At 38.7% G+C, this 26,782-nt stretch overlaps 1 protein-coding gene across 2 annotated transcripts; it reads left to right on the plus strand.

Moving 5' to 3' along the window:
* On the plus strand, positions 1-26,768 carry CLNS1A (chloride nucleotide-sensitive channel 1A). 2 transcript variants are annotated; one of them, XM_001494468.7, is made up of 7 exons: positions 1-431; positions 13,170-13,306; positions 17,582-17,683; positions 18,335-18,442; positions 19,562-19,735; positions 23,644-23,733; positions 25,995-26,768. In XM_001494468.7, the coding sequence occupies exons 1-6, from the start codon at positions 307-309 to the stop codon at positions 23,709-23,711; spliced, it is 714 nt and encodes a 237-aa protein (XP_001494518.2). In that variant the 5' UTR covers positions 1-306; the 3' UTR covers positions 23,712-23,733; positions 25,995-26,768. The 2 variants fall into 2 exon arrangements, with proteins under 2 accessions (XP_001494518.2, XP_023501421.1); XM_023645653.2 differs by lacking the exon at positions 23,644-23,733 and having other exon boundaries at positions 216-431.
* The last annotated feature ends 14 nt before the right edge of the window (positions 26,769-26,782 follow it).

Raw genomic sequence — 26,782 nt, forward strand, 5'->3', positions numbered from 1 at the left:
GCTTGCTGTGACAACCCTGAAGTTGGAGGCTGGGGAGACCATTCCACTATTCCAAGCCTGGAGCCTCAGAAATGGCGAGGGGTGAGAGGGGGAGGGAGTCACGTGACAAACTCGGCCCTGCCGCCTCAGGCCTCCGAAAGCTTGCCCTAGAACGTCCAGTCTCTATGGTGGCTGGCGCTCAAATTCCGGTGCAGACTAGGTTGCCCTTCCGGGGTAGTTGCCACCGCTTCCGGGGCGGGACGCCGGGATTTGAGGTGGCTGTTCCTCGGCTCGGTCCTGGCCTGTGTCTCCGCGCTCCTTGCTGCCATGAGCTTCCTCAAGAGTTTCCCGCCGCCGGGGTCGGCTGACGGGCTCCGGCAGCAGCAGTCGGATACCGAGGCTGTGCTGAACGGGAAGGGCCTCGGCACCGGCACCCTTTACATCGCCGAGAGGTAGGGTGCCTGTCCTCGAGCGCCTGCCTCCCCGCCGCCCTCCTCCTGCTGGCGCGGGCCTTGCGGAGGAGCAGGGGCGAGACCGCGACCTCGCGGCTGCTGGGAGGGGGAGCGCGTGCTCGGTGTCGCCTCGGGGGTGCCTCTGCTCGATTGTTCTAGTGTCCTCTTCTCTGGAGCCTGCCTTTCTCTCTTCAGACGGAGTTCCCCTCACTGATTATGCTTTTTACCCGCCCGTTCACCGGAGAACTCGTGCGTGCGTTACTCTTTACTCAAGGGTTTGTTTTAAGGTTTTGAATTTTCAGACCGTGAGTTAGTCATCGATGTGTCTATCTTTCCCGATGAACAGATGCGGGAGGTGTTGCCCTGGGCATGATATACGGGCTTAGAGCAGATTGTGGAGGATTTTGAAAGTTTGATTAAGGAGTATGGATTTTCTTCTGTAGGTGTGGGTGGGGAGAGGAACACCCTCAAACCCCACGCTCGCTGGGGTTATATCCAGAAGAAGCTGACCTTTATTTCCCATTTCTGACTTTCATTTCCATTCCTAGAAGAAATTGCCCTTTTATTTGGCCACCTGGAGCACTTTGTACTTTCACAGTCAGATCGACATGGTTTAAATATTGCGGTTGTAGAACTGAGGTCTCTGTTTCCTTGACATAAAGTTCCATTCATCATCAAGCCAACAGCGGCATGTTGAATCCTTCCTGTCCTTCCTATCTCTCTAACTTCACCTTCTGCTCCATCACTTTTGTCTACAGAGAAAGTTCTGTTTTTAAGAGCCTGTGTGATTACATTGGACACACACAGGTTATCCAAGATAATCCCCCTTTTATTGTCAGTTTATTAGTAACCTTAATTACATCCACAAAGCCCCTTTTGCCATGTAACATAACGCATTCACAGGCTTGACACCAGGGGATGAAGGTCATAGGGGCCAAAATTCTGCCTACCACAGAGAGCACAAAAAAAAGTAAAGAACCCATGGTTTAGAGAGAAATCTAGACACTGAGCAAACCTTAGTCTTTTGGTCAATCATTGAGATAGCAGATAGGAAATATGGATGGGAGGAAAAGCAAGTTTGGGGTGAGGTGCAGAAAATGAGTTTGGTCTGGACATGTGGATTAGTTGGACATAGGAGTATGTCTCTTGGGAGAGTGGTATTAAAGATGGAGATTTGGAAATCATTAATGTAAGTGTTAGCATACTCCTGGGAATAGATCAGCTACCCCAGAAGAGAAGAGGGCCAAGGATGGAACCTTGGGGGGACATCCACATTAAGAGGTAGGTTATGGAAGAAGAAACTTGAGTAGAGAAAAGGAGGAGGAGGAGGAGCAGTTCAAATAAGGTAAAATCCAAAAAGCATCTGTTGGATATTGACAAGAAGATCTTTACTGATCTTGGGAGAGCAGTTTCTTTTAAGTGGTGGAGATTGGAGCACGGATATATTTCTAGCCACCACACAATCCCACAGTCCCTTGTTTCTCCATGACTTCTCTCTCTCTTGGCTTTTCTTTCTGTAATATAACTCCTTTTTGGGAAAGGTCCTATGCTTGTTTTTTAATTTTTAAAAATTTCAAACTTAGAGAAAAGTTGCAAGTGTTGTTAAGTAATACCTGTGGACCCCTCGCAAAGATTCATCAGCTGTTAACATTTTGCCACATTTATTTCTCTCTTTTTTTCTGAGCTATTTGAGAGTTGCAGACATGTTGTTACTTCACCTGTAAATACTTCAGCAAAAATCTCCTAAGAAGAAAGACATTCTCCTTACAACCACAATACACTTAGCACACTGAGTAGAAACTTTTTTTTTTAAGATTTTATTTTTTTCCTTTTTCTCCCCAAAGCCCCCCAGTACATAGTTGTATATTCTTCGTTGTGGGTCCTTCTAGTTGTGGCATGTGGGACGCTGCCTCAGCATGGTTTGATGAGCAGTGCTGTGTCTGCGCCCAGGATTCAAACCAACAAAACACTGGGCCGCCTACAGTGGAGCGTGAACTTAACCACTCAACCATGGGGCCAGCCCTAGAGACTCTTTTAAATTCTTATCTGTTTAAAAAAGAAAATTTATTTCAACTTTTCACTAACAAATATCTTATGTTTCTTCTTTAAGCAAATATTTTTGTAACATATACCTAGAAAAAAGAACATCAATTATATATGTATAGTTTAAAGAATTATAATTAAACCAACACCTGTATATCCACCATCCAGGTTAAGAATAGAATATTACCAGTACATTGGACACCTCTTTACTCATCGTCACCTCCTTGGTCTCTTTCCCCTTTTTGTTCTTTCCCACTGAGCGTTTTCAAGACTTGATAGAATCAAGTTCTCAACAAACTGGGAAGGCTTCCTAGAGGATGTGACAAATGAGGATTAATTGTTACCCAGGTGAATGAGGCAGGGCTAAGGGGAAATGTTCTTTCTAATCAGAAGAAACAGGATGCTCAGAGGCAAGGGTGAGAAGCAATATTGTGTGTGCCAGGAGATACATATGTCCAGTTATGCACCTCATAACGTTTCAGTCAACGATGGACCCCGTGTACAATGATGGTCCCGTAGTTTAGTACCATATAGTCTGGGTGTGTAGTAGGCTGTACCATCTAGGTTTGTAAGTATACTCTATGATGTTTGCACAAAAAAATAGCCTAACGATACATTTCTCAGAACGTATCCCCATCATTAAGCGGCGCATGACTGTATATGTGTTTGTACACACACACAGTCTAGCAGTTCTGCCTCTGAGGGAATGAGGGAGACAGTGGAAAAATAATAAAGCTGGAGAAGGAGAGAACCGTGTTCATGACCTTGGCTTATAGCCCGAAGGCTTTGGGGAAACTGCTTTAGGATTTTAGGCAAAGAGGGACAGGGTCTGATTTGGTTTTAGGGTAGATGGTTTCTCAGATGTGTATTGAGAAATTTAGAATTCTCAGGCCTATTTTCAAAGCTTAGTTTTCATAGGAAGTTGCCTTTTTATCCAGATAAGGAAGGAAACAGAGGCACGAATCATTCAAAATAGATCATTTGAGAGAGGTAAAATGAAAAAGGTAATTTAAACTTACAAGTAACACTTTTTTATATCTTATTGTAAAATTAATTTTAAACCAAATATTTAAACCAACTCAAATTGAAGACCTCTCTTATCTTCCTGTCCTGTTTTTCACCCCATGCCAGGAATAAAGGACACTGATCATACTTGTGCAGAAGTATTGGAAATTAGCAGAACATTCCTCTGCATGTCTCCTGGCCTTCTAAATCTTGTTTTTTCCTTTTGTGACTCATGGTTTCTTTGGGACTAGGTTTAGTTAGATATTTTGGTTTTGGAGGGCTTTTCTTCTAGAAAGTAGGTAAAGAATACATAAAAATCAGAACTTAATGATCAGAGTAAATGTTGGTTCTAAGTGGAATTTGCTTCTGCTCTGTCGACTGTATAATCCGTGTCCATCTATAAGATTATGAGAACTCCCTAGGAGAAGCTTTGCAGAGGCAGTGTTTGTGTTCTGCCAGCAGTAAGAAACTACAGAGTAATTATTAGGTGCTTTTTAAAGTAAAGGCCGTAATTTCATTGGCACTGAGTCTAATGTTGATATTTTAGTTTTTCCGTTACCTAATTGAGTTATTAAAGAAAGTTTTATGGCTCTGGATATTTGAAATAATTTTGGACACCCAAATTTGGAATGCTCCTTTCTTTTTTTTTTTTTATTGAGTTAATGATAGGTTACAATCTTGTGAAATTTCAGTTGTACATTAATGTTTGTCAGTCATGTTGTAGGTGCACCACTTCACCCTTTCTGCCCACCCCCCACCTCACCTTTCCCCTGGTATCCACTAAACTGTTCTTAGTCCATAATTTTAAATTCCTCATATGAGTGGAGTCATACACAGATTATCCTTCTCTCGCTGGCTTATTTCACTTAACATAATTCCCTCAAGGTCCATCCATGTTATTGCAAATGGAATGATTTTGTTCTGTTTTACAGCTGAGTAGTATTCCATTGTATATATGTACCACATCTTCTTTATCCATTCGTCTGTTGCTGGGCACTTAGGTTGCTTCCACATCTTGGCTATTGTAAATAATGCTGCAGTAAACATTGGGGTGCACAGGACTTTTGGGATTGCTGACTTCAAGCTTTTTGGATAAATACCCAGTAGTGGGATGGCTGGATCGTATGGTAGTTCTATTTTTAATTTTTTGAGGAATCTCCATACTGTTTTCCATAGTGGCTGCACCAGTTTGCATTCCCACCAGCAGTGTATGAGGGTTCCTTTTTCTCCGCAACCTTTCCAACATTTGTTACTATTAGTTTTAGATATTTTTGTCATTCTAATGGGTGTAAGATGATATCTTAGTGTAGTTTTGATTTGCATTTCCCTGATGATCAACGATGATGAGCATCTTTTCATGTGCCTATTGGCCATCCGTATATCTTCTTTGGAGAAATGTCTGTTCCTGTCTGCAGCCCATTTTTTGATTGGGTTGTTTGATGTTTTGTTGTTGAGTTGCGAGAGTTCTTTATATATTATGGATATTAAGCCTTTGTCAGATAAATGACTTGCAAATATTTTTTCCCAGTTAGTGGGTTGTTTTTTTGTTCAATCCTGTTTTCCTTTGCCTTGAAGAAGCTCTTTAGTCTGATGAAGTCCCATTTATTTATTCTTTCTATTGTTTCCCTTCTCTGAGAAGGCATGGTGTCCGAAAAGATCCTTTTAATACTGATGTCAAAGAGTGTACTGCCTACGTTTTCTTCCAGAAGCCTTATGGTTTCAGGTCTCACCTTTAGGTCTTTAATCCATTTTGAGTTTATTTTGGTGAATGGTGAAAAAGAATGGTCAATTTTCATTCTTTTACATGTGGATTTCCATTTTTACCAGCACCATTTGTTGAAAAGACTTTCTTTTCTCCATTGTATGCCCTCAGCTCCTTTGTCAAAGATTAGCTGTCCATAGATGTGTTGTTTTATTTCTGGGCTTTCAATTCTGTTCCATTGATCTGTGCACCTGTTTTTGTACCAGTACCATGCTGTTTTGATTAATGTAGCTTTGTAGTATGTTTTGAAGTCAGGGATTGTGATGCCTCCCGTTTTGTTCTTTTTTCTCAGGATTGCTTTAGAAATTCGGGGTCTTTTGTTGCCCCATATGAATTTCAGGATTCTTTGTTCTAATTCTGTAAAGAATGTCATTGGGATTCTGATTGGGATGGCATTAAACCTGTAGATTGCTGTAGGTAGAAGGGACATTTTAACTATGTTTATTCTTCCAATCCATGTACATGGAATGTCTTTCCATCTCCTTATGTCGTCATCCAATTCTCTCAGAAAGGCCTTGTAATTTTCATTATATAGGTCCTTCACTTCTTAGTTAAATTTACCCCAAGGTATTTTATTCTTCTTGTTGTGATTGTGAATGGTATTGTGTTCTTGAGTTCTTTTTCTGTTGGTTCATTACTGGAGTATAGAAATGCTACTGATTTGTGCAAATTGATTTTATACCCTGCAACTTTGCTGTAGTTGTTGATTACTTCTAACAGTTTTCCAATGGATTCTTTGGGGTTTTCTATATATAAGATCATGTCGTCTGCAAACAGCGAGAGTTTCACTTCTTCCCTCCCTATTTGGATTCCTTTTATTCCTTTATCTTGCGTGATTGCTCTGGCCAGGACCTCCAGTACTATGTTAAATAAGAGTGGTGATAGAGGGCATCCTTGTCTCGTTCCTGTTTTCAGGGGGACGGCGTTCAGTTTTTGCCCATTGAGTATGCTGTTGGCTGTGGGTTTGTCATATATGGCCTTTATTATGTTTCCTTCTATGCCCATTTTGTTCAGAGTTTTTATCATAAATGGCTGTTGGATCTTGTCAAATGCCTTCTCTGCATCTATTGAGATGATCATGTGGTTTTTATTCCTCAGTTTGTTGATGTGGTGTATCACGTTGATTGATTTGCGGATGTTGAACCATGCCTGTGTCGCTGGTATGAATCCCACCTGATCATGATGTATGATCCTTTTGATGAATTGCGGAATTCTGGTTGCAGAAATTTTGTTTAGAATTTTTGCATCTATGTTCATCAGTGATATTGGCCTGTAGTTCTCTTTTTTTGTGGTGTCCTTGTCAGGTTTTGGTATCAGCGTGATGTTGGCCTCATAGAATGTGTTAGGGAGTGTTCCATCTTCCCTAATTTTTTGGAATAGCTTGAAAAGGATAGGTATTAAATCCTCTCTGAAAGTTTGGTAGAATTCCCCAGGAGAGCCATCTGGTCCTGGGGTTTTATTCTTTGGGATGTTTTTGATTGCTATTTCAATCTCTTTCCTTGTGATTGGTCTGTTCAAATTGGCTGCCTCTTCTTGAGTGAGCTTTGGGAGATTGTAGGAGTCCAAGAATTTATCCATTTCCTCTAGGTTATCCATTCTGTTGGCATATGGTTTTTTGTAGTATTCTCTTATAATCTGTTGTATTTCTGCAGAGTCTGTTGTTATTTCTCCTCGCTCATTTCTGATTTTGTTTATTTGAGCTTTATCCCTTTTTTTCTTTGTAAGTCTGGCTAGCGGTTTGTCAATTTTATTTATCTTCTCAAAAAACCAGCTCTTTGTCTCATTGATCCTTTCTACTGCCTTTTTCGTTTCAATAGTATTTATTTCTGCTCTGATTTTTATTATTTCTCTCCTTCTGCTGACTTTGGGCTTCATTTGTTCTTTTTTCTCTAGTCCAGTTAGGTGTGCTTTAAGGTTGCTTATTTGGGATTTTTCTTGTTTGTTAAGATGTGCCTGTATTGCGATGAATTTTCCTCTTAATACAGCTTTTCCTGTATCCCATATGAGTTGGTATGGCATGCTATCATTTTCATTTGTGTCCAGGTATTTTATTTCTTCTTTAATTTCTTCAATGATCCATTGCTCGTTCAGTAGTGTGTTGTTTAGTCTCCACATCTTTGTGCCTTTCTCAGCTTTTTTCTTGTAATTAATTTCTAGCCTTATAGCACTATGATCGGAGAAGATGCTTGTTATTATTTCAATTTTTTTAAATTTGTAGAGGCTTGCCTTGTTTCCCAACATATGGTCTGTCCTTGAGAATGTTCCATGTGCACTTGAGAAGAATGTGTATTCAGCTCTTTCAGGGTGAGGTGATCTATATATGTCTACTAGTCCCATTGTTTTAGTTTTTCATTCAGCTCCACTATTTCCTTGTTGATTTCCTGTCTGGATGATCTGTCCATTGATGTGAGTGGGGTGTTTAGGTCCCCTACTATTATTGTGTTGTTTTTAACATCTTCCTTTAGGTCTGTTAATAGTTGCTTTATGAATCTTGGTGCTCCTGTGTTGGGTGCATAGATATTTATAAGCGTTATTTCTTCTTGATGAAGTGTCCCTTTGATCATTATATATTGTCCCTCTGTGTCTCTCTTTACCTGTCTTATTTTGAAATCCACTTGGTCTGATATAAGAATTGCAACACCTGCCTTTTTTTCCTTGCTATTTGCTTGAAGTATTGTCCTCCACCCCTTCACCCTGAGTCTGTGTTTGTCCTTGGGGCTGAGGTGTGTTTCCTGGAGGCAACAAATTGTTGGATCTTGTTCTTTAATCCATTTTGCCACTCTGTGTCTCTTTATTGGAGAGTTCAATCCGTTCACATTGAGAGTGATTATTGATGCATGTGGACTTAATGCTGTTAATCTGTCGCTCATTATCTTGTTTTCCTGCGTTTCTTTTCCTGTGTGCTTTAGCCTACCCATTTAATACTGCAATTTCTTATGCTGGGTTTCTTAGATTTTTCCTTATTTATGGTTTGTGACTCTGTTCTGTACTTTATTTTAGTGTCTACCTTGAAGTTTGTATTTAGAATCTCGTGTATAATATAGTCTATTCTCCGGTGGTCTCTTACTTACTTGACCAATACTGATTTAGACCCTTTGCTCTTCCCCTCCTAAATAATTATTTTCATTTTTTATTCCAATTCGTCGTATTAATTTGTAGTTAGAGTGATAAGATCGTCCTTGTTTTGGTAGTTTCCTTACCTTTACCCTAATGCTATAATTGAATTTTTGCTATCCTGTTCTGGTTCTATCCATCGGTCTCCCTAGTCTGTGGATTGTGACCCCTTTCTCCCTTTTTTCTTTTTTCAGGTATGAGAGCCTTCTTGAGGATTTCTTGTAATGGAGGGCTTTTAGTTACAAATTCCCTTAACTTTTGTTTGTCTGGAAAAGATTTAATTTCTCCCTCATATCTGAAGGAAATTCTTGCTGGATAGAGTATTCTTGGCTGAAGATTTTTATCCCTTAAAGCTTTGAATATGTCACTCCATTCTCTCCTAGCTTGTATGGTTTCTGTAGAGAAATCCGCTGACAGTCTGATAGGGGCTCCTTTATAGGTTATTCTCTTTTTTTTTCTTACTTCCCTGAGTATTTTTTCCTTATCTTTCCTTTTTGCCAATTTTACTACTATGTGCCATGGGGTAGCTCTTTTTACATTGACAAATCTAGGAGATCTAAAACCCTCCTCTACACACATTTCTCCGTCGATCCCTAGATTTGGGAAGTTCTTTTCAATAATTTTGTTAAGCACACTTTCTGCTCCATTTTCCTTTTCCATATTCTCGGGAATTCCTATGATTGTTATGTTCTTACTCCTCATTGAATCCATTATCTCTCAGAGATTTTCCTCATTTCTTTTGACCCTTAGTTCTCTTTCTTCCTCTGTCTGGAGCCATTCAGCCTGTCTATCTTCAATTATGTTAATTTGCTCTTCTGTGGTGTCTACACATGGGCATTCAGGGAATCTGTATTCTGTTTTATCTGGTCCATTGTGTTTTTCATCTCAAGTAATTCTGTTTGATTCTTCTTTATGATTTCAAACTCTTTTGTGAAGTAACTCCAGAACTCGACTTGTTTATCTTTCTCTCTACCTCATTGAGTTTTTTGATTATAGCTGCTCTGAACTCATTATCACTTAGTTTACCTAATTCCAAGTCCTCATGACTTAATTTTATGTTTTTATTGTTTTCCTTCTGGTCTGGGGCTTTTATAAATTGCTGGATGGTAGAGGAGCGGTTTTTTTGCATGGTGGTAGAATTCGGTTGCAGTGACAGCCTGTCGCCACTAGATGGAGGTCAAGAGCCGCGTGTTATGAGCTCCCTGCCTTCGGGCAAGATGGCTGCGCCCACTGGCTTTGTGGTGGGGGGGGGGGGGGGCTGTTACTCACATGCGCCGGTCTGGGTTCAGATCAGTTCTGTTCTCTGGTCTCCCGAGGCCCTTGGTTTATGGGGTCCCCGTGGATGGAAGCTTTCCCCCCCGTCAGTGGGTTTCCACTGGACCAGTGGCAGGAGTCCTGGATGATCCCCCGGTCGTGCAGCCCCTCCCCTGCTCGTTCCCGACCGGTGCAGCAGCGATCACAGACTCTAGGGGAGGGAGCAATGTTCTCTCCTACCGTTCCAGCGCCTCCGAGGCTGTAAGTAGGGTTTATGATCGCCGCCTTCTTGGTATTGTAGGTCTCTAACGAGCTGGCATTATGTTTATTCTCTGAAATTCAGTTCTTCCAGTCTTTTGTTGTATTTTGGAGGGGAGAGAATCCTGGGTCAGCTCACCCCGCCATTTTGCTCCACCCCTTCTCCCCTCCTGAAATGCTCCTTTCTTAATTGTGATAATGCCAGGGGAGTTTTAAGTTGAGAAAAGGGAGTTTATCTGCTTAAAATAATATAGTTTTAGTAAGGGACTGGCAGTACTTCTCTGATACATGAGCACTTTCATCTTCACATTAGGTGGAAAGAGGTGGCCCAGAAAGGTACATACTGCACACAATCTAATTAGAATAATGATATCCATTTCTTTGGAATCAGTGGGGTGAGTCATTCTGGAAAATCATTTCTAGAGCTTTACCACTTTAGGCTCCTTAAGATTTATCCTTTTAAGCCTCCCAGGTTTTCTTTTTCTTTTTTTAATAAGCATGTTGGTTGGATGGAAATCTTTCTAAATGGCAGTGCCTTTTTTCTTGCTATTGCTTTTTTAAGTGTACAGATTGTTGCATTTTAGGATATTTACAGAGTTGAACAATTATCACCACAACCCAATTCTGCTTCTGCTTTTGCTACCTGAGCATCATGTGTTAGACACTCGCATTGTGCTGTTAGACATTGATTTTCTTTAGGGGGACTGAGCCGTAAAGTTCAGCATCCTCTAACATTGAATATGAATGATCTCAGACTGCTGCACTGTCATTATTCCTGCCCAAGGGAGTCCCGAGTTCTCCTATGGTATTTGCTTTTCCTTGGTTAGAAATTAGACAGCCAGGGGCCGGCCCCGTGGCCGAGTGGTTAATGTCACCGCTTCAGCAGCCCAGGTTTTCACCAGTTCCAATCCTGGGTGCGGATATGGCACCGCTCATCAGGCCATGGTGAGGCGGCATCCCACATGCCACAACTAGAAGGACCCACAACTAAAAATATACAACTATATACTGCGGGCATCTGGGGAGGAAAAAAAGCAGAAAAAAAAAAAGATTGGCAACAGTTGTTAGCTCAGGTGCCAATCTTTAAACAAAAAAGAAATTAGACAGCCAGCCTTGTTAAAATTGTTTAGAAAATAGAATGATACAGGGGTTTTATTGCGTTTAACTTCTTTTTTTAACAACAGCTTTATTGAGATAATTCACGTAGCATGCCCATGTAAAGTCTATAGTTCAGTGGTTTTGAGTCTGTTTACAGAGTTGTGCAACCATCATCACAGTCAATATTAGAATATTTTCATTGCCCCCAAAGGACACCGTCACCCATTAGCAGTCATTCTCTATTTCCTTCTAAGCAACCACTATGTTGCATTAACTTTTATTTCATTAACCTTGTTTTGTGATTTCTTAAGGTTTTTGTGTGTGTGTGAGGAAGATGGGCCCTGAGCTAACATCCGTTGCCAATCTTCCCCTTTTTATTTGAGGAAGATTGTCCCTGAACTAACACTTGTGCCAGTCTTCCTCTCTTTTGTACGTGGGACGTTGCCACAGCATGGCTTGATGAGCAGCGTATAGGTCTGCAAGATGTGAACCTGTGAGCCCCGGGCTGCTGGAGCAGAGCACAAGCACGTAACCACTAGGCCACTGGGCCAGCCCCCTTGAGGATTTTTTTGCTTTTTTTTTCTGCTGAGTGGTGCAGTTCCAGATGAGTGAAGTATTACCAAAAAATTAATCACCCCTTACTCAAAACTCAACATACTTATTTTGGTAGTATATTTCCTTTGTTATGCCAATAAAATATTTTCCTTTGACCACTTTTGGGGGAAAACTAGACCTTACTTATCTGTGGCTTTCTCTTTTTTGTGTGTGTGAGGAAGATTCGCCCTGAACTAGCATCTGTTGCCAATCTTCCTCTTTTTTTTTTTTTTTTTGGCTTGAGGAAGATTAACCCTGAGCTAACATCTGTGCCAGTCTTCCTCTCCTTTGTATGTGGGATACCTCCACAGCATGGCTGATGAGTGGAGTAGCTCTGCACCCAGGATCCGAACTCGGGATCCTAACCTGTGAACCCTTGGCCACCGAAAGGGAGCACATGGAACTTTAACCACTTGGCTGTGGGGCTGTCCCCTGTGGCTTTCTCTTAAAGCTGCAGAATAGGGCTGGCCCTGTGGCACAGTGATTAAGTGCTCACCTTCCGCTTCTTGGTGGCCCGGGGTTCGCCAGTTCAGATCCCGGGTGCGGACATGGCACTGCTTGGCAAAAAGCCATGCTGTGGTAGGCATCCCACATATAAAGTAGAGGAAGATGGGCACAGATGTTTCCTCAGCAAAAAGAGGAGGATTGGCAGTAGTTAGCTCAGGGCTAATCTTCCTCAAAAGAAAAAAAAAGCTGCAGAATGAATGACAGGCTTCATAAAGTCTGTCTTTCAATGTGATATTTTCTAACTTGTAGTATGATTATAGCCCTTTCATGTGTATGTCATTTAATGTAGGATTAGTAGAGACATTAGTGATTCCTAGGTATTTATTGCATACTTAACATACTGAGCACTTTGCTAATGGTTTTGAAGAATATTGTTAAATAAAGGAATATGACAGATTCTTTTATCATGTAGCTCACTTTCTGTCAGAGTACATAGAAGATTCATTACCCCAGAGTTAAGTGTTAAATGTTGTATTACTGAGCATAAGTGCCATGTAGAAAAAGAAGAGATCATTATGGACTACAATAATTGGAGGGAGGGCTCAGAGAGGAGCTGGAACTTAACCAGATGAAGATGATTTGCAAAAGCAAAGAAAGTACATGAAGACATTCCAAATAAGAAAAAGCATAAAAGGCATAGAAACACACATGTAGGGGCCAGCCTGGTGGCTTGGTGGTTAAGTTCCTGCCCTCTGCTTCAGCAGCCTGGGGTTCACCAGCTCAGATCTTGGGCGTGGACCTACACACTGCTCATCAAGCCATGGTAGCTTCCCACATAGAAGAACTAGAAGGACATACAGCTAGGGTATACAACTACGTACTGGGGCTTTGGGGAGAAGAAAAAAAAAGAAATACACGTGTGACTTAAGAAAAATTGCATTTCAAATCTTTTTGGATTTTTAGCTAGAAGAGACCATAACAGAATTGGTTTTAAAGAAATTCAGTTCCTGCTGCTAAATTTTCTTACTTTAGGGATGTTTCTAAACAGTGAGCTTGAATTTATTCACATGCATCAAAGTGTCCAAGCTGAACCTTTATGAACTTTAGGATATTACATTAGGATTCAATTTCTTCAAATAATCTACTTGAAATGTGTTTTTCAGCCGCCTGTCTTGGTTAGATGGCTCTGGATTAGGATTCTCACTGGAATACCCCACCATTAGTTTGCATGCAGTGTCCAGGGACCTAAATGCCTATCCACGAGAGCATTTGTATGTTATGGTGAATGCCCAATTTGAAGGTATGTATGGTGTAATTTAATCTTGAGCTTCCTTTGGTAGCATATTATATTTTAAAAAGCAGTCTGTGATCATAATCAATGTAATTTTCAAGCCATTGACCTATTTTGGATAATAGTTTATTAAAGAAAATTTCAGCACAGTAAAACAGTTTGGATACTGCCTTTTATTTTCTATGTATTTGCACTTAGAATTATTCAGTTATTGTGGATACATTTCTGATTTTTCCTATTAACTGTTTATTCTCTTGGTAAAGGCATTTGTATTTGGCACCCATAGAGGCTTGGATCAGTATACTTGAAGCTTCCTAGAGTTTAGGGTAGAACCTTTTTTATTTTGTCACAGAAGTGGTTCTCAGTAGGGGGGTGACATTTCCCTTCCCCCACATTTGGCAATGAGATTTTGGTTGTCATGACTCGGGTTGGGGAGGAATGCTACTGGCATCTAGTAGTTAGAGGCAAGGTATGCTAGTAGACATCCTACAACGCATAAGACAGTCTCCCCACCAAAGAATTACCCCATCCAAATGTCAGTAGTGCCAAGTTTGAGAAACCCTGGGTTACAAGATTTCCAAGTTTTGCTGTCAGAGATGACTACAAAGGTTCATAAAAATCTAGTGAAGTGGATGAAAGAAAAAGTAGGAAGGACAAAAAAAATCCATTTTTTTAGACCGTCATCAATGGGTTGTAAGAATTCTGAATGAGAAACAAGTTAGGCACAAAATAAAAACTTGTTTGATTTTTGTAAAACTAACTAAATAAGAAGTTTATATACTATGTTGTGTTAACTTAACATGTTTGTCTTTTGTAGAAATGCAGAACTTTGAGGTTGAAAGCACATTTGTCAGACTTTTAGTAAACTTGCTTTTAAGATAATAGGTTGCTTTTCTTTGACATAGTGTATAAGAGACAATCCCATGAGTTTTCCTGTTGAGCTATTGCTCCTTTAGTTTATTTTAATATGGTTTCAGATATAAGATGACCATTTATATTCAGTGTGGCACAGTGAGAAACCCTGCCTCATTTAGTGGTAATGGCTGATTCAACTACGGTCATGCATCGCTTAATGACAGGGATGCTTTTCTGAGAAATGCATTGTTAAGTAATTTCATTGTTGTGCGAACATCATGGAGTGTACTTAGGCAAACTTAGTGTAGCCCCACTACACACCTAGGCTGTATGGTACTAATCTTATGGGACCTCTGTCATAGATGCAGTCCATTGTTGACCGAAATGTCATTAAATGGTGCATGACTGTATCTGAAAATATTTTTGTTATAAGATTGCAAACTCTTGCCATTGGTAAGGGTCCAGAGGTAGATAACAATCTAGTAAAGTTTGAAAGAGAGGGTAAGGAAGAGTAAAAACTGTTGACCCCGTAGTAGGACTTTCAGATGAGGAGGTATTGGGCACTAAAGTTCACTTTCCATCTAAGTACGTACAAGTATGATTTTATAACCAAGAGTATTACATATGTCATGTTTTGGTTAAAGCACTCATTCATTCATAGAAATGTAGAAATAGACTGCGAAGTACCCTTGTCCGTCAATTCCAAGTGCTGGTGTGAAATGCCCAAAAATAGTGTAGAACATTGGCATTGGGCAAGGTGCATATCAAAAAGTAAGGTTAGAGAGGTAGGGTTTGAATAAAGCTAGTTGAAGAGAAAAGCACACTGAATAAAAAGACTCTGTCATTAACTTGCTAGGCATGTGATTTTCTTCTCTCTGAGCCTCAATTTTATCCAGAAAAATTAGGTGATTATAGTAGTCTCTAGTTCTTATACCTGGCTGCACATGAGAAACACCTGGGAAACTTATTACAAATGTAAATCCTGGGAATTCCAAACCAAGGAAAAGGATTCAGTAGGTTTGGTGTAGATATTTTAAAGGTTTGCTGTGTATGATTATTTTCTTGAAATTGATGGGATTTTGGTTAATCCTTTCTTATTAAAATGAGTAGGACTTTTCTTACTAGAAGGTAGAATCCTCCTGGGGCATGTTTATTTCAATAGCTCTCCAGTTCTGTTTATCTGAAACTCCACTCTTCTCCTAAGTTACACATGCTTGGACCCTATTTTCCTAGCCTTTGTTTCTCTCATCCTGATTCTCCAAGCTCCAGATTTTTTTTCTCTTGGCTTATCTACATAAACCTCTTTAAAATAGGCCATCAGGTTATTGTTAAGGACGTTAGATTATTTTTTAAATGACTAAAAAATTATCCCCATTGTTGAAAATTTAGCAAAATTTAAAGAGACTGAAAATGTGACAGCCACTACTGTGATCTAGCACGAGATGATGAGTGTTGGTCATGGTTGTATTTTTTTCTTAATTATAAAAATACTATATTAATTTGTTGCCTTAAGGTGGATTCTTTAGGATATAAAAGAAATTGTTAATAGTGGTTACTTCTAGGGTGAGGAACTAGAATGGTAGGGACCTATGTTTTCCTTTGAATCCATCTAGACTCTTTCAATTATTTTTATACCACTGTGTATTTTATAATTTAAAAAGTGATGTTGATTCAGTTATAGAATAATAATTTCAGTATATCATTTTTTAAAAATTGCATTGAAAAAGTTTGATAGTACCATAATATATTCAACTATTTAGAATTATTTAGATTTCTCCAGTATTTTTGTATTAGTTTACTTGTTTACAGAGGACATGTATATTATATTTAACAATATAATAACATTAGAAACAGAACAGGAAAAGTCCTATGAAATCTGTTATTTAAAACTGTTAATAGTGGCCATTTTAAAGTTTTTCTTTCTTTTTTTTTTTTTTTTGCTTATCTGTATTTTTTCACTCTACAGTGAGTTTGTATGATTTATAAAATAAAAAATTTTTAAAAAATTTAGTGGATACCCCCTATAATTGATTCCTGTGAGTAGAATTACTGCATTAAAGGTAATAAACATTTTTAAAGCTCTTAATGTATATTGTCGGATTGCTTTCCTGAAAGTTTTTATCAATTTATACTTTCAATAGTAATGTATAAGAAAACCTTTCCAGCTTATCTTCATCTGTGTGGAGAATTAACACTTTTTTAAAATGTTAACTTTAATACGCTAAACAAAATTTAATTTATATTTTTAAGATTATTAGTTTTGAAGTTTTGGGGTCTAAATATTTCTGTTGACCCTAGGGTTTTTTTTCCATTATGAATTAATTCAAACATTGAAAAGTGCAGAGAGCAATAAAAATTTTTCATTATTCAATATCCAGCATAAATTTTAACCTTTTTTCATAGTTACTCAGGTATTTTAAAGAAAGAAAACTATATGAATATTGTTGAAATCCTTTTCATATCCCTCCCCATTTCATTCTATACTCTGTTTCTAGAATTAAACATTATCTTAAAGATGATGTGTGTCATTCCTGTCTATGCTTTTAGATTTCACTGACTATGCATATACCCACAAGCAGTATAATGGTTTGGTTTTGTTTTTAAAATTTTAATGTAAGTGGTGTTATATATATTCTGCAACTAGCTTTTTCACTCAGTTATATTTTTAAGTCTATCCATTTTGGTACATATAAATCACATTTGTTCATTTTTCACTGCCGTCTGTCTATAAAGTGTAATGTGACCAGGTTACAATACATCTATTTACTTTTTTAGTCAACATTTAGTTTTTATATTTTCACTAGTACCTGTGGTACTTTAGTAAACATTTATGTACAAGCCCCTTGTCTACATAGTATGTACTTAGATGAGGAAATGCTTGCTGGGTAGGAGGATGTACACATCTCCAGAGTGGTTGTAGCAATTTCCACTTCCACAAGTGGCACGTGCTAGTCCTCTTTATTGAGCGTTTGTATTTTTTCTTGCTTACAGATTTTTTAAATTTATCTGTTGGCTCGGTTAACTTTTGTGGGCCTTAGTTTTCTCATCTGCACATTGTTGGTGATGAAGCACATCAGTGGTTACAAGCTGCTGCTGAACCCTTAGTACAAGGTGAAAGGTCAAAGAAGCAGTGGACAGTGGAACTCTACTTGTTAGACGCCTGACTGTTGAAGTTTCCTCATCCCCTCCATGACCCCGAGGGGGCTTAGAATCCCTGGGCTCAGTGAAGTACAGTTTGACTAGACCAGAGGGACTATCCACGGTCTTTTTTTAGCTCTAAAATGACTATGTTCTTATAATTTGAAGTAAAAGTTGAATTGCAGTATTTAGGTATATCAATAAGCATCCTTCAAGAAATTCTTTTAGGCATTGTTTTTATCAAAACAAATAAACAACATCATTAAAAAGTTATGTTTATTCCCTTTCTAGAAGAATCAAAAGAATCTGTTGCTGATGAAGAAGAGGACGACAGTGATGATGATGTTGAACCTATTGCCGAATTTAGATTTGTGCCTAATGATAAATCAGCATGTGAGTATTGTATAGAATTGATTCTTTTCCCTTTATGTACCAAGCATTGTTCCTGTCGACACACGCACACCCCTTTACCCTCATTGCCTGCCTTCTATTGCCTTTTCTTTGTTTTAGCATCTGTAATATTGAGGACCAGATACCTATTAATATCAAAGATGGTGACTGTAGTGGGAGTATAGTAGACACCATGTTACTTGGTATGTTTTATCAATGGAGGAATATGGTTATTTTTATTAACTTGATGCTGTTCACTGTGAATCCCACTGGCTGGAGGGCAGAGAAGTCATTGGCAGTTCCAAAGTGAAAGATGCCAGGATAGCTGGAAAGAGGCTTATCAGCTGAAGGCCTTCACCCTGATATAGCAGTCTCACCAGGACTCTGACTCTTTCTCAGAAAATCCAACCGGGCATGAAGAGATCTCAATGGTAGCTTGAAATGACCTCTTACTATTTTGTGACTTGTCCATTGCCATCAAGCACTTTTCAAGACTGATTCTCCTTGGAATTTAGCAGGTTTTGTTAATGTCATGACCCTAGTACACCCCTTGTCTACCCATTAAAGTTATTTGCGCTGATGGTTATTTCATTACATTTTTGTTGTGCATTGGCCAGAAAAAAGTATAAATTACAATTTAATTTTCTTCTTCAGTGGAGGCAATGTTCACTGCAATGTGTGAATGCCAGGCTTTACATCCAGATCCTGAAGATGAAGATTCAGATGATTACGATGGAGAAGAATATGATGTGGAAGCACATGGTTAGTGAAATGGATTTTTTTAAGTGTTTCTGTGTGTTTCATTTTAAGCATTTATTTGTACTAAGGGTGTGGGATTATAGTTGTTTATATCTCTACTAAATACCCATATAGTATGATTATTAATAAAAGTGAATGGCACAATTTATGTCTAAGTCAAATTGGAAAAAATTTTGGGCTTTCCAAACTTGAGGGTAAAAAATAGAGATTATTGGGGGGTAGAAAATGGATAGAGATAAATGGAAGGAAAGAAATTGGTAGATAGGAAAATAGGCAATCAGGAGAGTCTTTTTAAGTTGATGCAGCTACTCACAGAGAACAAGCCTTCTCCCTCCACCACTTTAAACCTGTATCACCTGCATCTTTATTTAACACAGTCCTTCAAACAGCTCATTGCCAAAGTCATTTCTTTTTCCCAGAACTATACTTCATTTATCCAAGAGTATTTCCCCTGGCCTCCCCAGACCAGAATGCAGTCTCTAGCCTGGTAGAGTCTTGTAACTTGAGATGCCTGCTGTTCTCTTTTCTTTTCCCCACTGGTCTCATGTATACCAGTCTGGCTATCCAGAGCCCTTTCCTCTGTATGTACCCACTTCCTGGCTTTAGGAAAACTTATTTCTGGGTTTCTCCTTTATATATCTAAATACGTTCTCATCTTTGCTGAGATTTTTGGGAGATTCTTATTTTTGTATCCTTTTTGTATTTTCCAGAATTTCTGATTTTTTAAAAGGAGCATGTATTTTAATCAGGAGAAAATTTTCAGTACAAATTAATATCAAATTAATTTGCGCTCACCTGTGAAATTCCCAGCTTGGCACAATATAAGACTCCCTGACCTTAGGAACACCCTCCTTTCCTTCTCGTCCCGGACATTTGATTCTTTGGGAGTTGCTGTTTACTGTCTCATTATCTCTTGGAATCCCTTTTCATCCTATAGGATAGGGACTTTTTTTTTTTATTTCTGTCTTCAACAGATGGCCTATATGTGTGTGTTAAATGAATGTTGAAAAGTGTTTCCTGGAAGCCTATTTTTACTGTACCTTTTCTTCAGTAAATGCATAATTGATGATCCATTTTTTTCTAATTGTTTTATAATAGCTTAAAAACTTTTTATTTGTTTAGAACAAGGGCAGGGAGACATCCCTACATTTTATACCTATGAAGAAGGATTATCTCACTTAACAGCAGAAGGCCAAGCCACATTGGAGAGATTAGAAGGAATGCTTTCTCAGTCTGTGAGCAGCCAATATAACATGGCTGGAGTCCGGACAGAAGATTCAATAAGAGATTATGAAGGTGAGTATCCTGTCTCTTCAGTGTGAACAGTCAGATGATCACTTGGGCAATAAGGGAAGTTATGGAGAGAACTTACATAGGTTCTTTTGGAAACTCTTAAAACAGAGAAATCTCAGAATTAACTTTTTATAGTTCAGGAAGCAAATGTGGAATTACATGGAATAGAAATTCTCAAGTAAATTTTTTTTTCTTTTTTTACTTTTTTTCCTAACTACAAAAATAGTCTGTGTTCATAGTCAGAATTGTTTTAAATGGGCACAAAGAAGAAATGAAAAATCAAGTATAATTCTAATTGAGAGACATCTATTAATTTTCTATTGCACGTCTTTCCAGTCTTTTTGTTTGTATGCTTGTGTGTGTATATATGAGTGTGCACACATTGATGCTGCCATTTTTATTTTTAAAATGGATTCCTACATGATTATATGTAAAACTAGGATAGTCAGTTGATTTAAAGGGTTAGGCAGCATTTAAGAAATTTGGGTTCTTTTTCTTGTGACAAACGTTTGGACCTTAAACAAATGGCTTAAAATGTTTCTGTTTCAGTTGTCTCATATTTGTAGGCTTCTTTGTAAATATTTTCCCTGTTAGGCTGGTTCCCTTTTCTAAGTATCCTCTTTCAGTTAGAATCCAGGAAGTATTTTTTTTTTTTGAGGAAGATTAGCCCTGAGCTAACATCTGCCACCAATCCTCCGCTTTTTGTTGAGGTTAGCCCTGAGCTAACATCTCTGCCCATCTTCCTCTACTTCATATGTAGGACAGCTGCCATAGCATGGCTTGACGAGTTGTGCGTAGGTCCACAGTGGGGATCTGAACGGGCAAACCCCAAACCGCCAAAGCAGAACATGTGAACTTAACCGCCACACCACCGGGCCAGCCCCCCAAAGTGTTCTTTTGACTCAGCCTTTATCATTTATTCCTCATCCAGTCCAATGCTGAATTCTGTACATTTTCCCTTTAGATGACTTTCAGATCTGCTTGCTATTACTACTGCTATCCTCCAAACCTAGGCCCTTTTCTTCTCACACTGGATTTACAGTAGTAAATTTTTTGCCTCAGTCATCCCTTCCTCCAGCTCACTGTGCCATATTAATCTTCGGAGAACACTCTCTGTCGCCCCTTTTTAATGATGTTCCCTTAGTGGTTGCCTGATACTCACCATATAAGGTTCAAATTCTTCATCAGATTCTAAAGAGACAACACTGTCTTTGTCTCCTATGTCTCCAATCTCGTTCCTGCTACCCTCAATAAAACATTTAGAGGGTGCTCTTATGTGCCAGACCCTAATTTTAAGCACATCACACATATTTACTCATTTAATCCTTTCAAGACCCCTCTGTGGTAGATGCTGTTATGATCCCCATTTTACAGATGGAGAAACTGAGGCACAGAGAGGTCACAACTTGCTTGAGGTCAAATAACTAATAAGTGGTAAGGGGATTAAATGAGCTAATATGCAAAAATGATATACCAGGCACTCTTATAAGCACTTGTTGCATCTTGTGTGTATTTAATGTATATTGTTATTTTATATTGCTAGAGTCTTAACACTTCTAGTTTTTAGTGATAGAAAATATTCTTAAAGAGGGTTGCCATAGTTCTTTTTTTATTGGTACATTTAAGTTTTTCTCATAGTGTTGTGATCAGTATCTCTATGCACATATCATATTGACCTGGGGGTCCTGAAGTTCTGGGATATTTTAATTTGGAAAAGTGTAGGCTTTGGGTCACACTGTTCATCCTTATGTCTCCTCTCCATTTTAAGCCCTATCTCGTGAGCCTCTAACATAGGCTTTAGGATGGCTTTAACATGGCCCAGATGATTTCTCATGCCCTACCAAACTCTTAGCTGAAAGAATTCAAGATGCTACCTTTTTTTATTACAGTGATTGACTAGAGAGTGCCTTTGGACATTGAAAAGCCTTTCATCACTGAAGAGTTTTTGCTTTTGTTTTTATTGTAGAATTTTTTATTTAATGCCTGTATAGCAAACGATTTTAAGGTCACAAACACTTTTTGCTAAAGTGAGAGTTTTGGACTTTTATTCCTAAGCCCCATATTAAATTTGAGAGTTGCCTGTATATTAAATTTCTTCAGCTTATACCATGCCCCGTCCTTTAAAATTCTGAGTACCCATGTCACTCTTTTTGCCATTTATTTACTTAGACTTGTTTCTTTTTTCCTTTTTAAAATTCATTTTTTAAATTTTTAAAATAAAAATTCTATATATGTAAGGTGTGCAACATGTTTTGTTATACATAGTGAAATGATTACTGCAGTCAAGGTAATTAACATATCCATCTCCTCACATAGTTACTTTTTTTGTGTATGTATGATGAGAACACCTGAGATCTGCCATCTTACTAAATTTCAGTCTTTTTGCCGTTTAAACATATGCTATCTACTAGTGGCATTTCAGTGCTTCATGTGCTTATTTATGTAAGAGATATTTATTGAGTTGCTGTGCCAGGTACAGAGAATACAGCGGTACTCGAGAGATGAGGTTACTGTCTTCACATCAATGGCATGCTAGTGGAGTGAAAAATAAATTAACTAATTAGGCAGTTACAGTATATTGTCATACAGCATTGAGATATGGGGAAGCTTGAAAATCTGTGGAGTCAGAGCTGGGCCCTTCAACCAGCCTGGGTAGTTAGAGATTCAAGCTTCATGGAGTAAATGACATCTAAGCCAAGATCTGAAAGATGAATAAAAGTGACCCAAGTGAAGGGGGATTACATACAGGTTGGGGAGAGAGGCAGGTGAGGGAATAGCCTTGTGCAAAGGTTCATGAGCCCATTCAGTTTTGGAGAACTGAAAATAGTTCATTATGTCTGGAACTCTGAGTGTGAAGGGCAATTATTATAGCAACAGATGAAAGTGGAGTAGTGAACTGGGCTGTATCTTAAAGGAACTTGAAAGCTGTGTTAAAGAATTTCAGCTTTACCTTTAGGTTAGTGGGAAGCCGCTGAAGAATTTTAGTTTGATTGGTGTTTCAGAAGATACACTGGCTATGATACGGAAAGTTAATTGCAGAGGGAAATACTGGAGAAAAGAAGAGAAACCTTCTTAAGTAACTTCTGTTTTAAATTAGATGAGAGATAGTGGCCTAAATTAAGTAGTGGCAGTAAATGTCAAAAGACAACAGATTTTAGAGAGAGAAGCAACAGAAGTTAGAAAGATGGTATGGGTTTCTGGATTGAACAGGTAAGAGGTGTCCTTTAGCAAGACTGAAAAGAGAAGCATTTTCTATGTGGGAAGATGATGAGTTAATTTTAGATACGTGTTTATGTTTGCATGCCCTGCTGGGTGTCCAGGTCGTGGGGTGCCAAGGGGCTGCAGGCAGAAGCCAGTTTGTGGTGGGCTGAAGAGTCAAGGGGTGCATAGCAGGCGAGGAAATGGAGAAAGCAGCTGTCGACAACTCTTTACAGGGGGCTTTTTTTTTTTTCTTATCCCCCCAGCCTTTTTAATGAAGTGAGAAAAACAGGGCAATAAGCAAGAACTTTGCTCATTTTGTCTTTTCTCTTGAATTATGGTGTAAGCTTTGTAAGGATAGGACTTCATATCTTGTTTTAAAAAGTCACACAGTGAATACCAAGCAGTTTATGAAGAGCGAACAGTTGAGGCTTACTGCATTTGAAAGTTCCTACCTAGTGTTCTTTTAGTGTTGAGGCTGAGAATTTACAAAGTACGTGTTAAATGTATAGACTATTTTTAACTTGACCTAGATCCACATGAGGCGTTTTTCTTTCTCAGTTTGTTCCTCGATACTTTAATTTTCATAAGAGAAAGAAATAGCAACTTTTACTGATGGGGCACTGGCTTCCTTCTGGGCGAAGTGTAAGTTGAATCTTTACCTATGTGAAGCACTCAGTAGACTATCGCTTGGCGGTTAATTTTTTCTTCAGATGGGATGGAGGTAGATACTATACCAACAGTTGCTGGGCAGTTTGAAGATGCAGATGTTGACCACTGAAAATGATTTATGCTGCTTTGGGGTGAGTAGTTTATTTTCTCCTTTGTCACTGAACATGAAAATCATGTGAAATAATTTTTATTTTCATAATTCAAGAGAACTCTATGTAATTAGCATTTTGGGAAAATGTTAATTATCCATTTCTGAAATTATTGAAAATTATGTTTTTTCCCCTAAGAAATCAATGTTTACAAACAGGGTGATGATCAGGTCAACGTTTACTGAGCACTTACCACATGCCAAGCACTGGTGTAAGTGTTGAGGATACATGGAAGAATAAGACGCATTGATCTTCAATGAACTCAGGAGAAGGACGTGAGCCCTTTGTTCAGAAACAGAGATCTCTCTGCTCGGCTCAGTTGGGAGCAGCAGAGCCTGATATCATGTCTTGGTCTGCTCTTGAGTTACCTTTTCCCACTTTGTGATGGTTGAAACCTTAACATGTTCATCAAAAAACACAAAGCAGAGATTTGCTGCAACTCACTGCTGTTCAATTTCTGGAGGAAGTAGTAGTAATTCAAAACTGAGTTTAAGCCTTTAATCATAATCTTGTGTCAGTTTCCTTCCTTCTGAAAATAATGGAGGACCAAGGTCCTGGGCATCTTAGCGTTCAAGGCTGATTTGCCAAACTGTAGTAAGCCCATGTTCAGTTGTCCAAAAGCTCTCATTTCCCAAGTTGCTTTATGGGCTGTTTTTCTTGGCTGACATAGGAGCTCACTGCCCATTTTCTCTTCTCTGACACATTCACATCAGCTTTGCCTGAAGTTTGTCCCTCGCTATTTATTCACTACATGTTTCTCTGAGAAGAAAATTGTCCTCTGCCAGCTTGAGTATCTCATGTAGTTAGTTCACATACAGAACTAGGACTAGGAATCCTAGTCGCCTGCCCTTTATAAGCTGCAAGATTTTCACATTGTTAAATTATTGTCTTTCTTTCCCCTCTACAGTGTCCTCCTACCTCTGACCTTATAGCATTTTCTTGAATACTAGCTGTCTTCCAATCTTGGAGATGCTACTTATATCTAGACCCTTTATTTTATTAAGGCATATAGTGATAGCATGGCAAGATTTATATATATTGGCTTGACTCTTCTACATTGTCAGTCATCTAGTTAGGTGGTGAGATCCTCCCTTATTCCTCCCATTGACTTTCCAAATTATTGCCATTGTGAATATAACACTGCTTCTTATCCAAACCATGAATTCTGATAATGGAGCTCTGCTTTCCTCTCAGATGCTATCAGTAGAACTATCAGAAAATAATCTCTTAAAGTTCTTTGCTTTATCTCTCTCTCCTTAAATACTTAATTTTTATTTCCACATTTACTTCTGTCCTTGGTAGCTGTACAGTCTAAAATCAGCAATGTCTCCTCTGGGGTTAGCTAAAATTATGTGTTCATATTGCTAGAGTTCTGTTAACTTGAATTTTCAGATATCACAGTTTCAGATGTCAGTACTTCAGTATTCTCTTTCATGGGAAGTCTTTTGGTACCAGCTTAAGTCTTATTCCCTTATTTCTCACCTTCTTATTTCCCACGTTCCTAATACTTAACTTTTATTGAAACTGGAAAACAGAATTTTTTTGATCTGGCTTTCACATACGTCTTAAAAAACAGACTATTCAGAGAACACCAGCCACTCTATTAATAAGGATTATGAAAAACTCATTTGGTCTGTCATTACTGGTTACACAAATGGGATGTTTCTGCAGTTTCCTGGCGAGAATTCTTAGGATTCTTTGTAATGTAATTCTGTGGTGAAATAACTATACAGTAGCCACAAACTTTGTAATGAGCTGATGATTTGTTTTCTATTCATTTTATGCTACAGCTCAAGTGGAGAAATATTTTATTCATAAAGTTTATACAAGTTCTTCATCTGGATAATTGACCTAAATTCCAAACAATGTCTGTAAATTTTTAATCATTTAAAATTGTATTTGCCCTTAAGGGATGAATAAGGAATAATTAGAGCGTTTATGCAACCATTAAAAATTTCAAGATAATGGCACTGGGACCTCTCAGTGCATGAGATTGGATGAAGGGAAAGGCACATGAATGGGAGAATCACAACTCGGCCACTTTTGGTTCTGTGCCTTTGGACAAGGCATAACAACTTCTAATCCTCAGTTTTCTCATCTGAAAAATGGGGATGATGATAACTACCTGGCAGGATTGTTGCAAAGGCTGAGATGTAATATATTTAAGTCCCCTGGCACTCTTGACCAGGCACTCAATACATAATAGCTATTATTATAAACACTGTAAACCTTTTGTTTTTCAGATTCTGCTCATAACTGTAGGAGAGAACTTGGTGCCTCTTCCACTGTGGAGTGAGTGTTGATGAAAGTCTTTTCTTTCTCCAAAACTCACCTGAACCAGTTCTTTCTTGAGACAGACTATACTGAGACAACAAGCTGTCACCAGCAGAAGAAACTATGACCTTTATTAACAAAGGTGAATTAACTTAACCAAGAGGGTATTTGTAGTTTATCATTTACCCCAGAACTTTCTGTGTCTAGGTACCCCCTCAGTAGGCCTTTACTTCCTGCCTTCACTGTATGCATCTTCTGTAACCTAGCAGGCCTATGTGGTGAAAATGCATAGGTACTTGGAGGTGTAGGCAGACTGGATGGGAAAGAGAGAGGCTGATCCAAGATGTACCCCTTTAGGGCCTATGGATACCCTTATCTCTTAAAAAGAAGGGCAGAGATCTCAGAGAAGTCCTGGCCTCCACTCATTCTCCACAGGGGTGAGGGTCTTTTTACTAATTTGGGACCCAGATGAATTCATTCAGGCATCTCGAGGGAGCCTCTTTGGAAACTTCCCAGCCGCACATTCTACCACTCACAAGTGCTCCTGACTAGCTTTTGTTGCTTTACCATGTTTTGCCAGTCTGTTCTGTTGTAACCTCTTAGGTTATGTCCTTTAATTTCCAACCTCTTAGGTCACTTTCTGTAACAGAACAAGTGAAATTGGGATGAAGTCTTCAGAGTACTTCAGATGATAATTGTTTTGTCTTTGTAATAGCTTAACAAATAAATCTAGGTTTTCTATATTATTGTGCTCTCA

This window comes from Equus caballus, chromosome 7 (assembly GCF_041296265.1).
Source record: "Equus caballus isolate H_3958 breed thoroughbred chromosome 7, TB-T2T, whole genome shotgun sequence".
Lineage (NCBI taxonomy): Eukaryota > Metazoa > Chordata > Mammalia > Perissodactyla > Equidae > Equus > Equus caballus.

What these genes read in the sequence shown, in the direction of transcription:
- CLNS1A (XM_001494468.7), top strand. Translation starts at nt 307, where the DNA reads ATGAGCTTCCTCAAGAGTTTCCCGCCGCCGGGGTCGGCTGACGGGCTC. An exon ending in ACCCTTTACATCGCCGAGAG is followed by an intron (nt 432 to 13,169) that starts GTAGGGTGCCTG and finishes TGTGTTTTTCAG; the next exon opens with CCGCCTGTCTTGGTTAGATG. An exon ending in GCCTAATGATAAATCAGCAT is followed by an intron (nt 17,684 to 18,334) that starts GTGAGTATTGTA and finishes TTTCTTCTTCAG; the next exon opens with TGGAGGCAATGTTCACTGCA.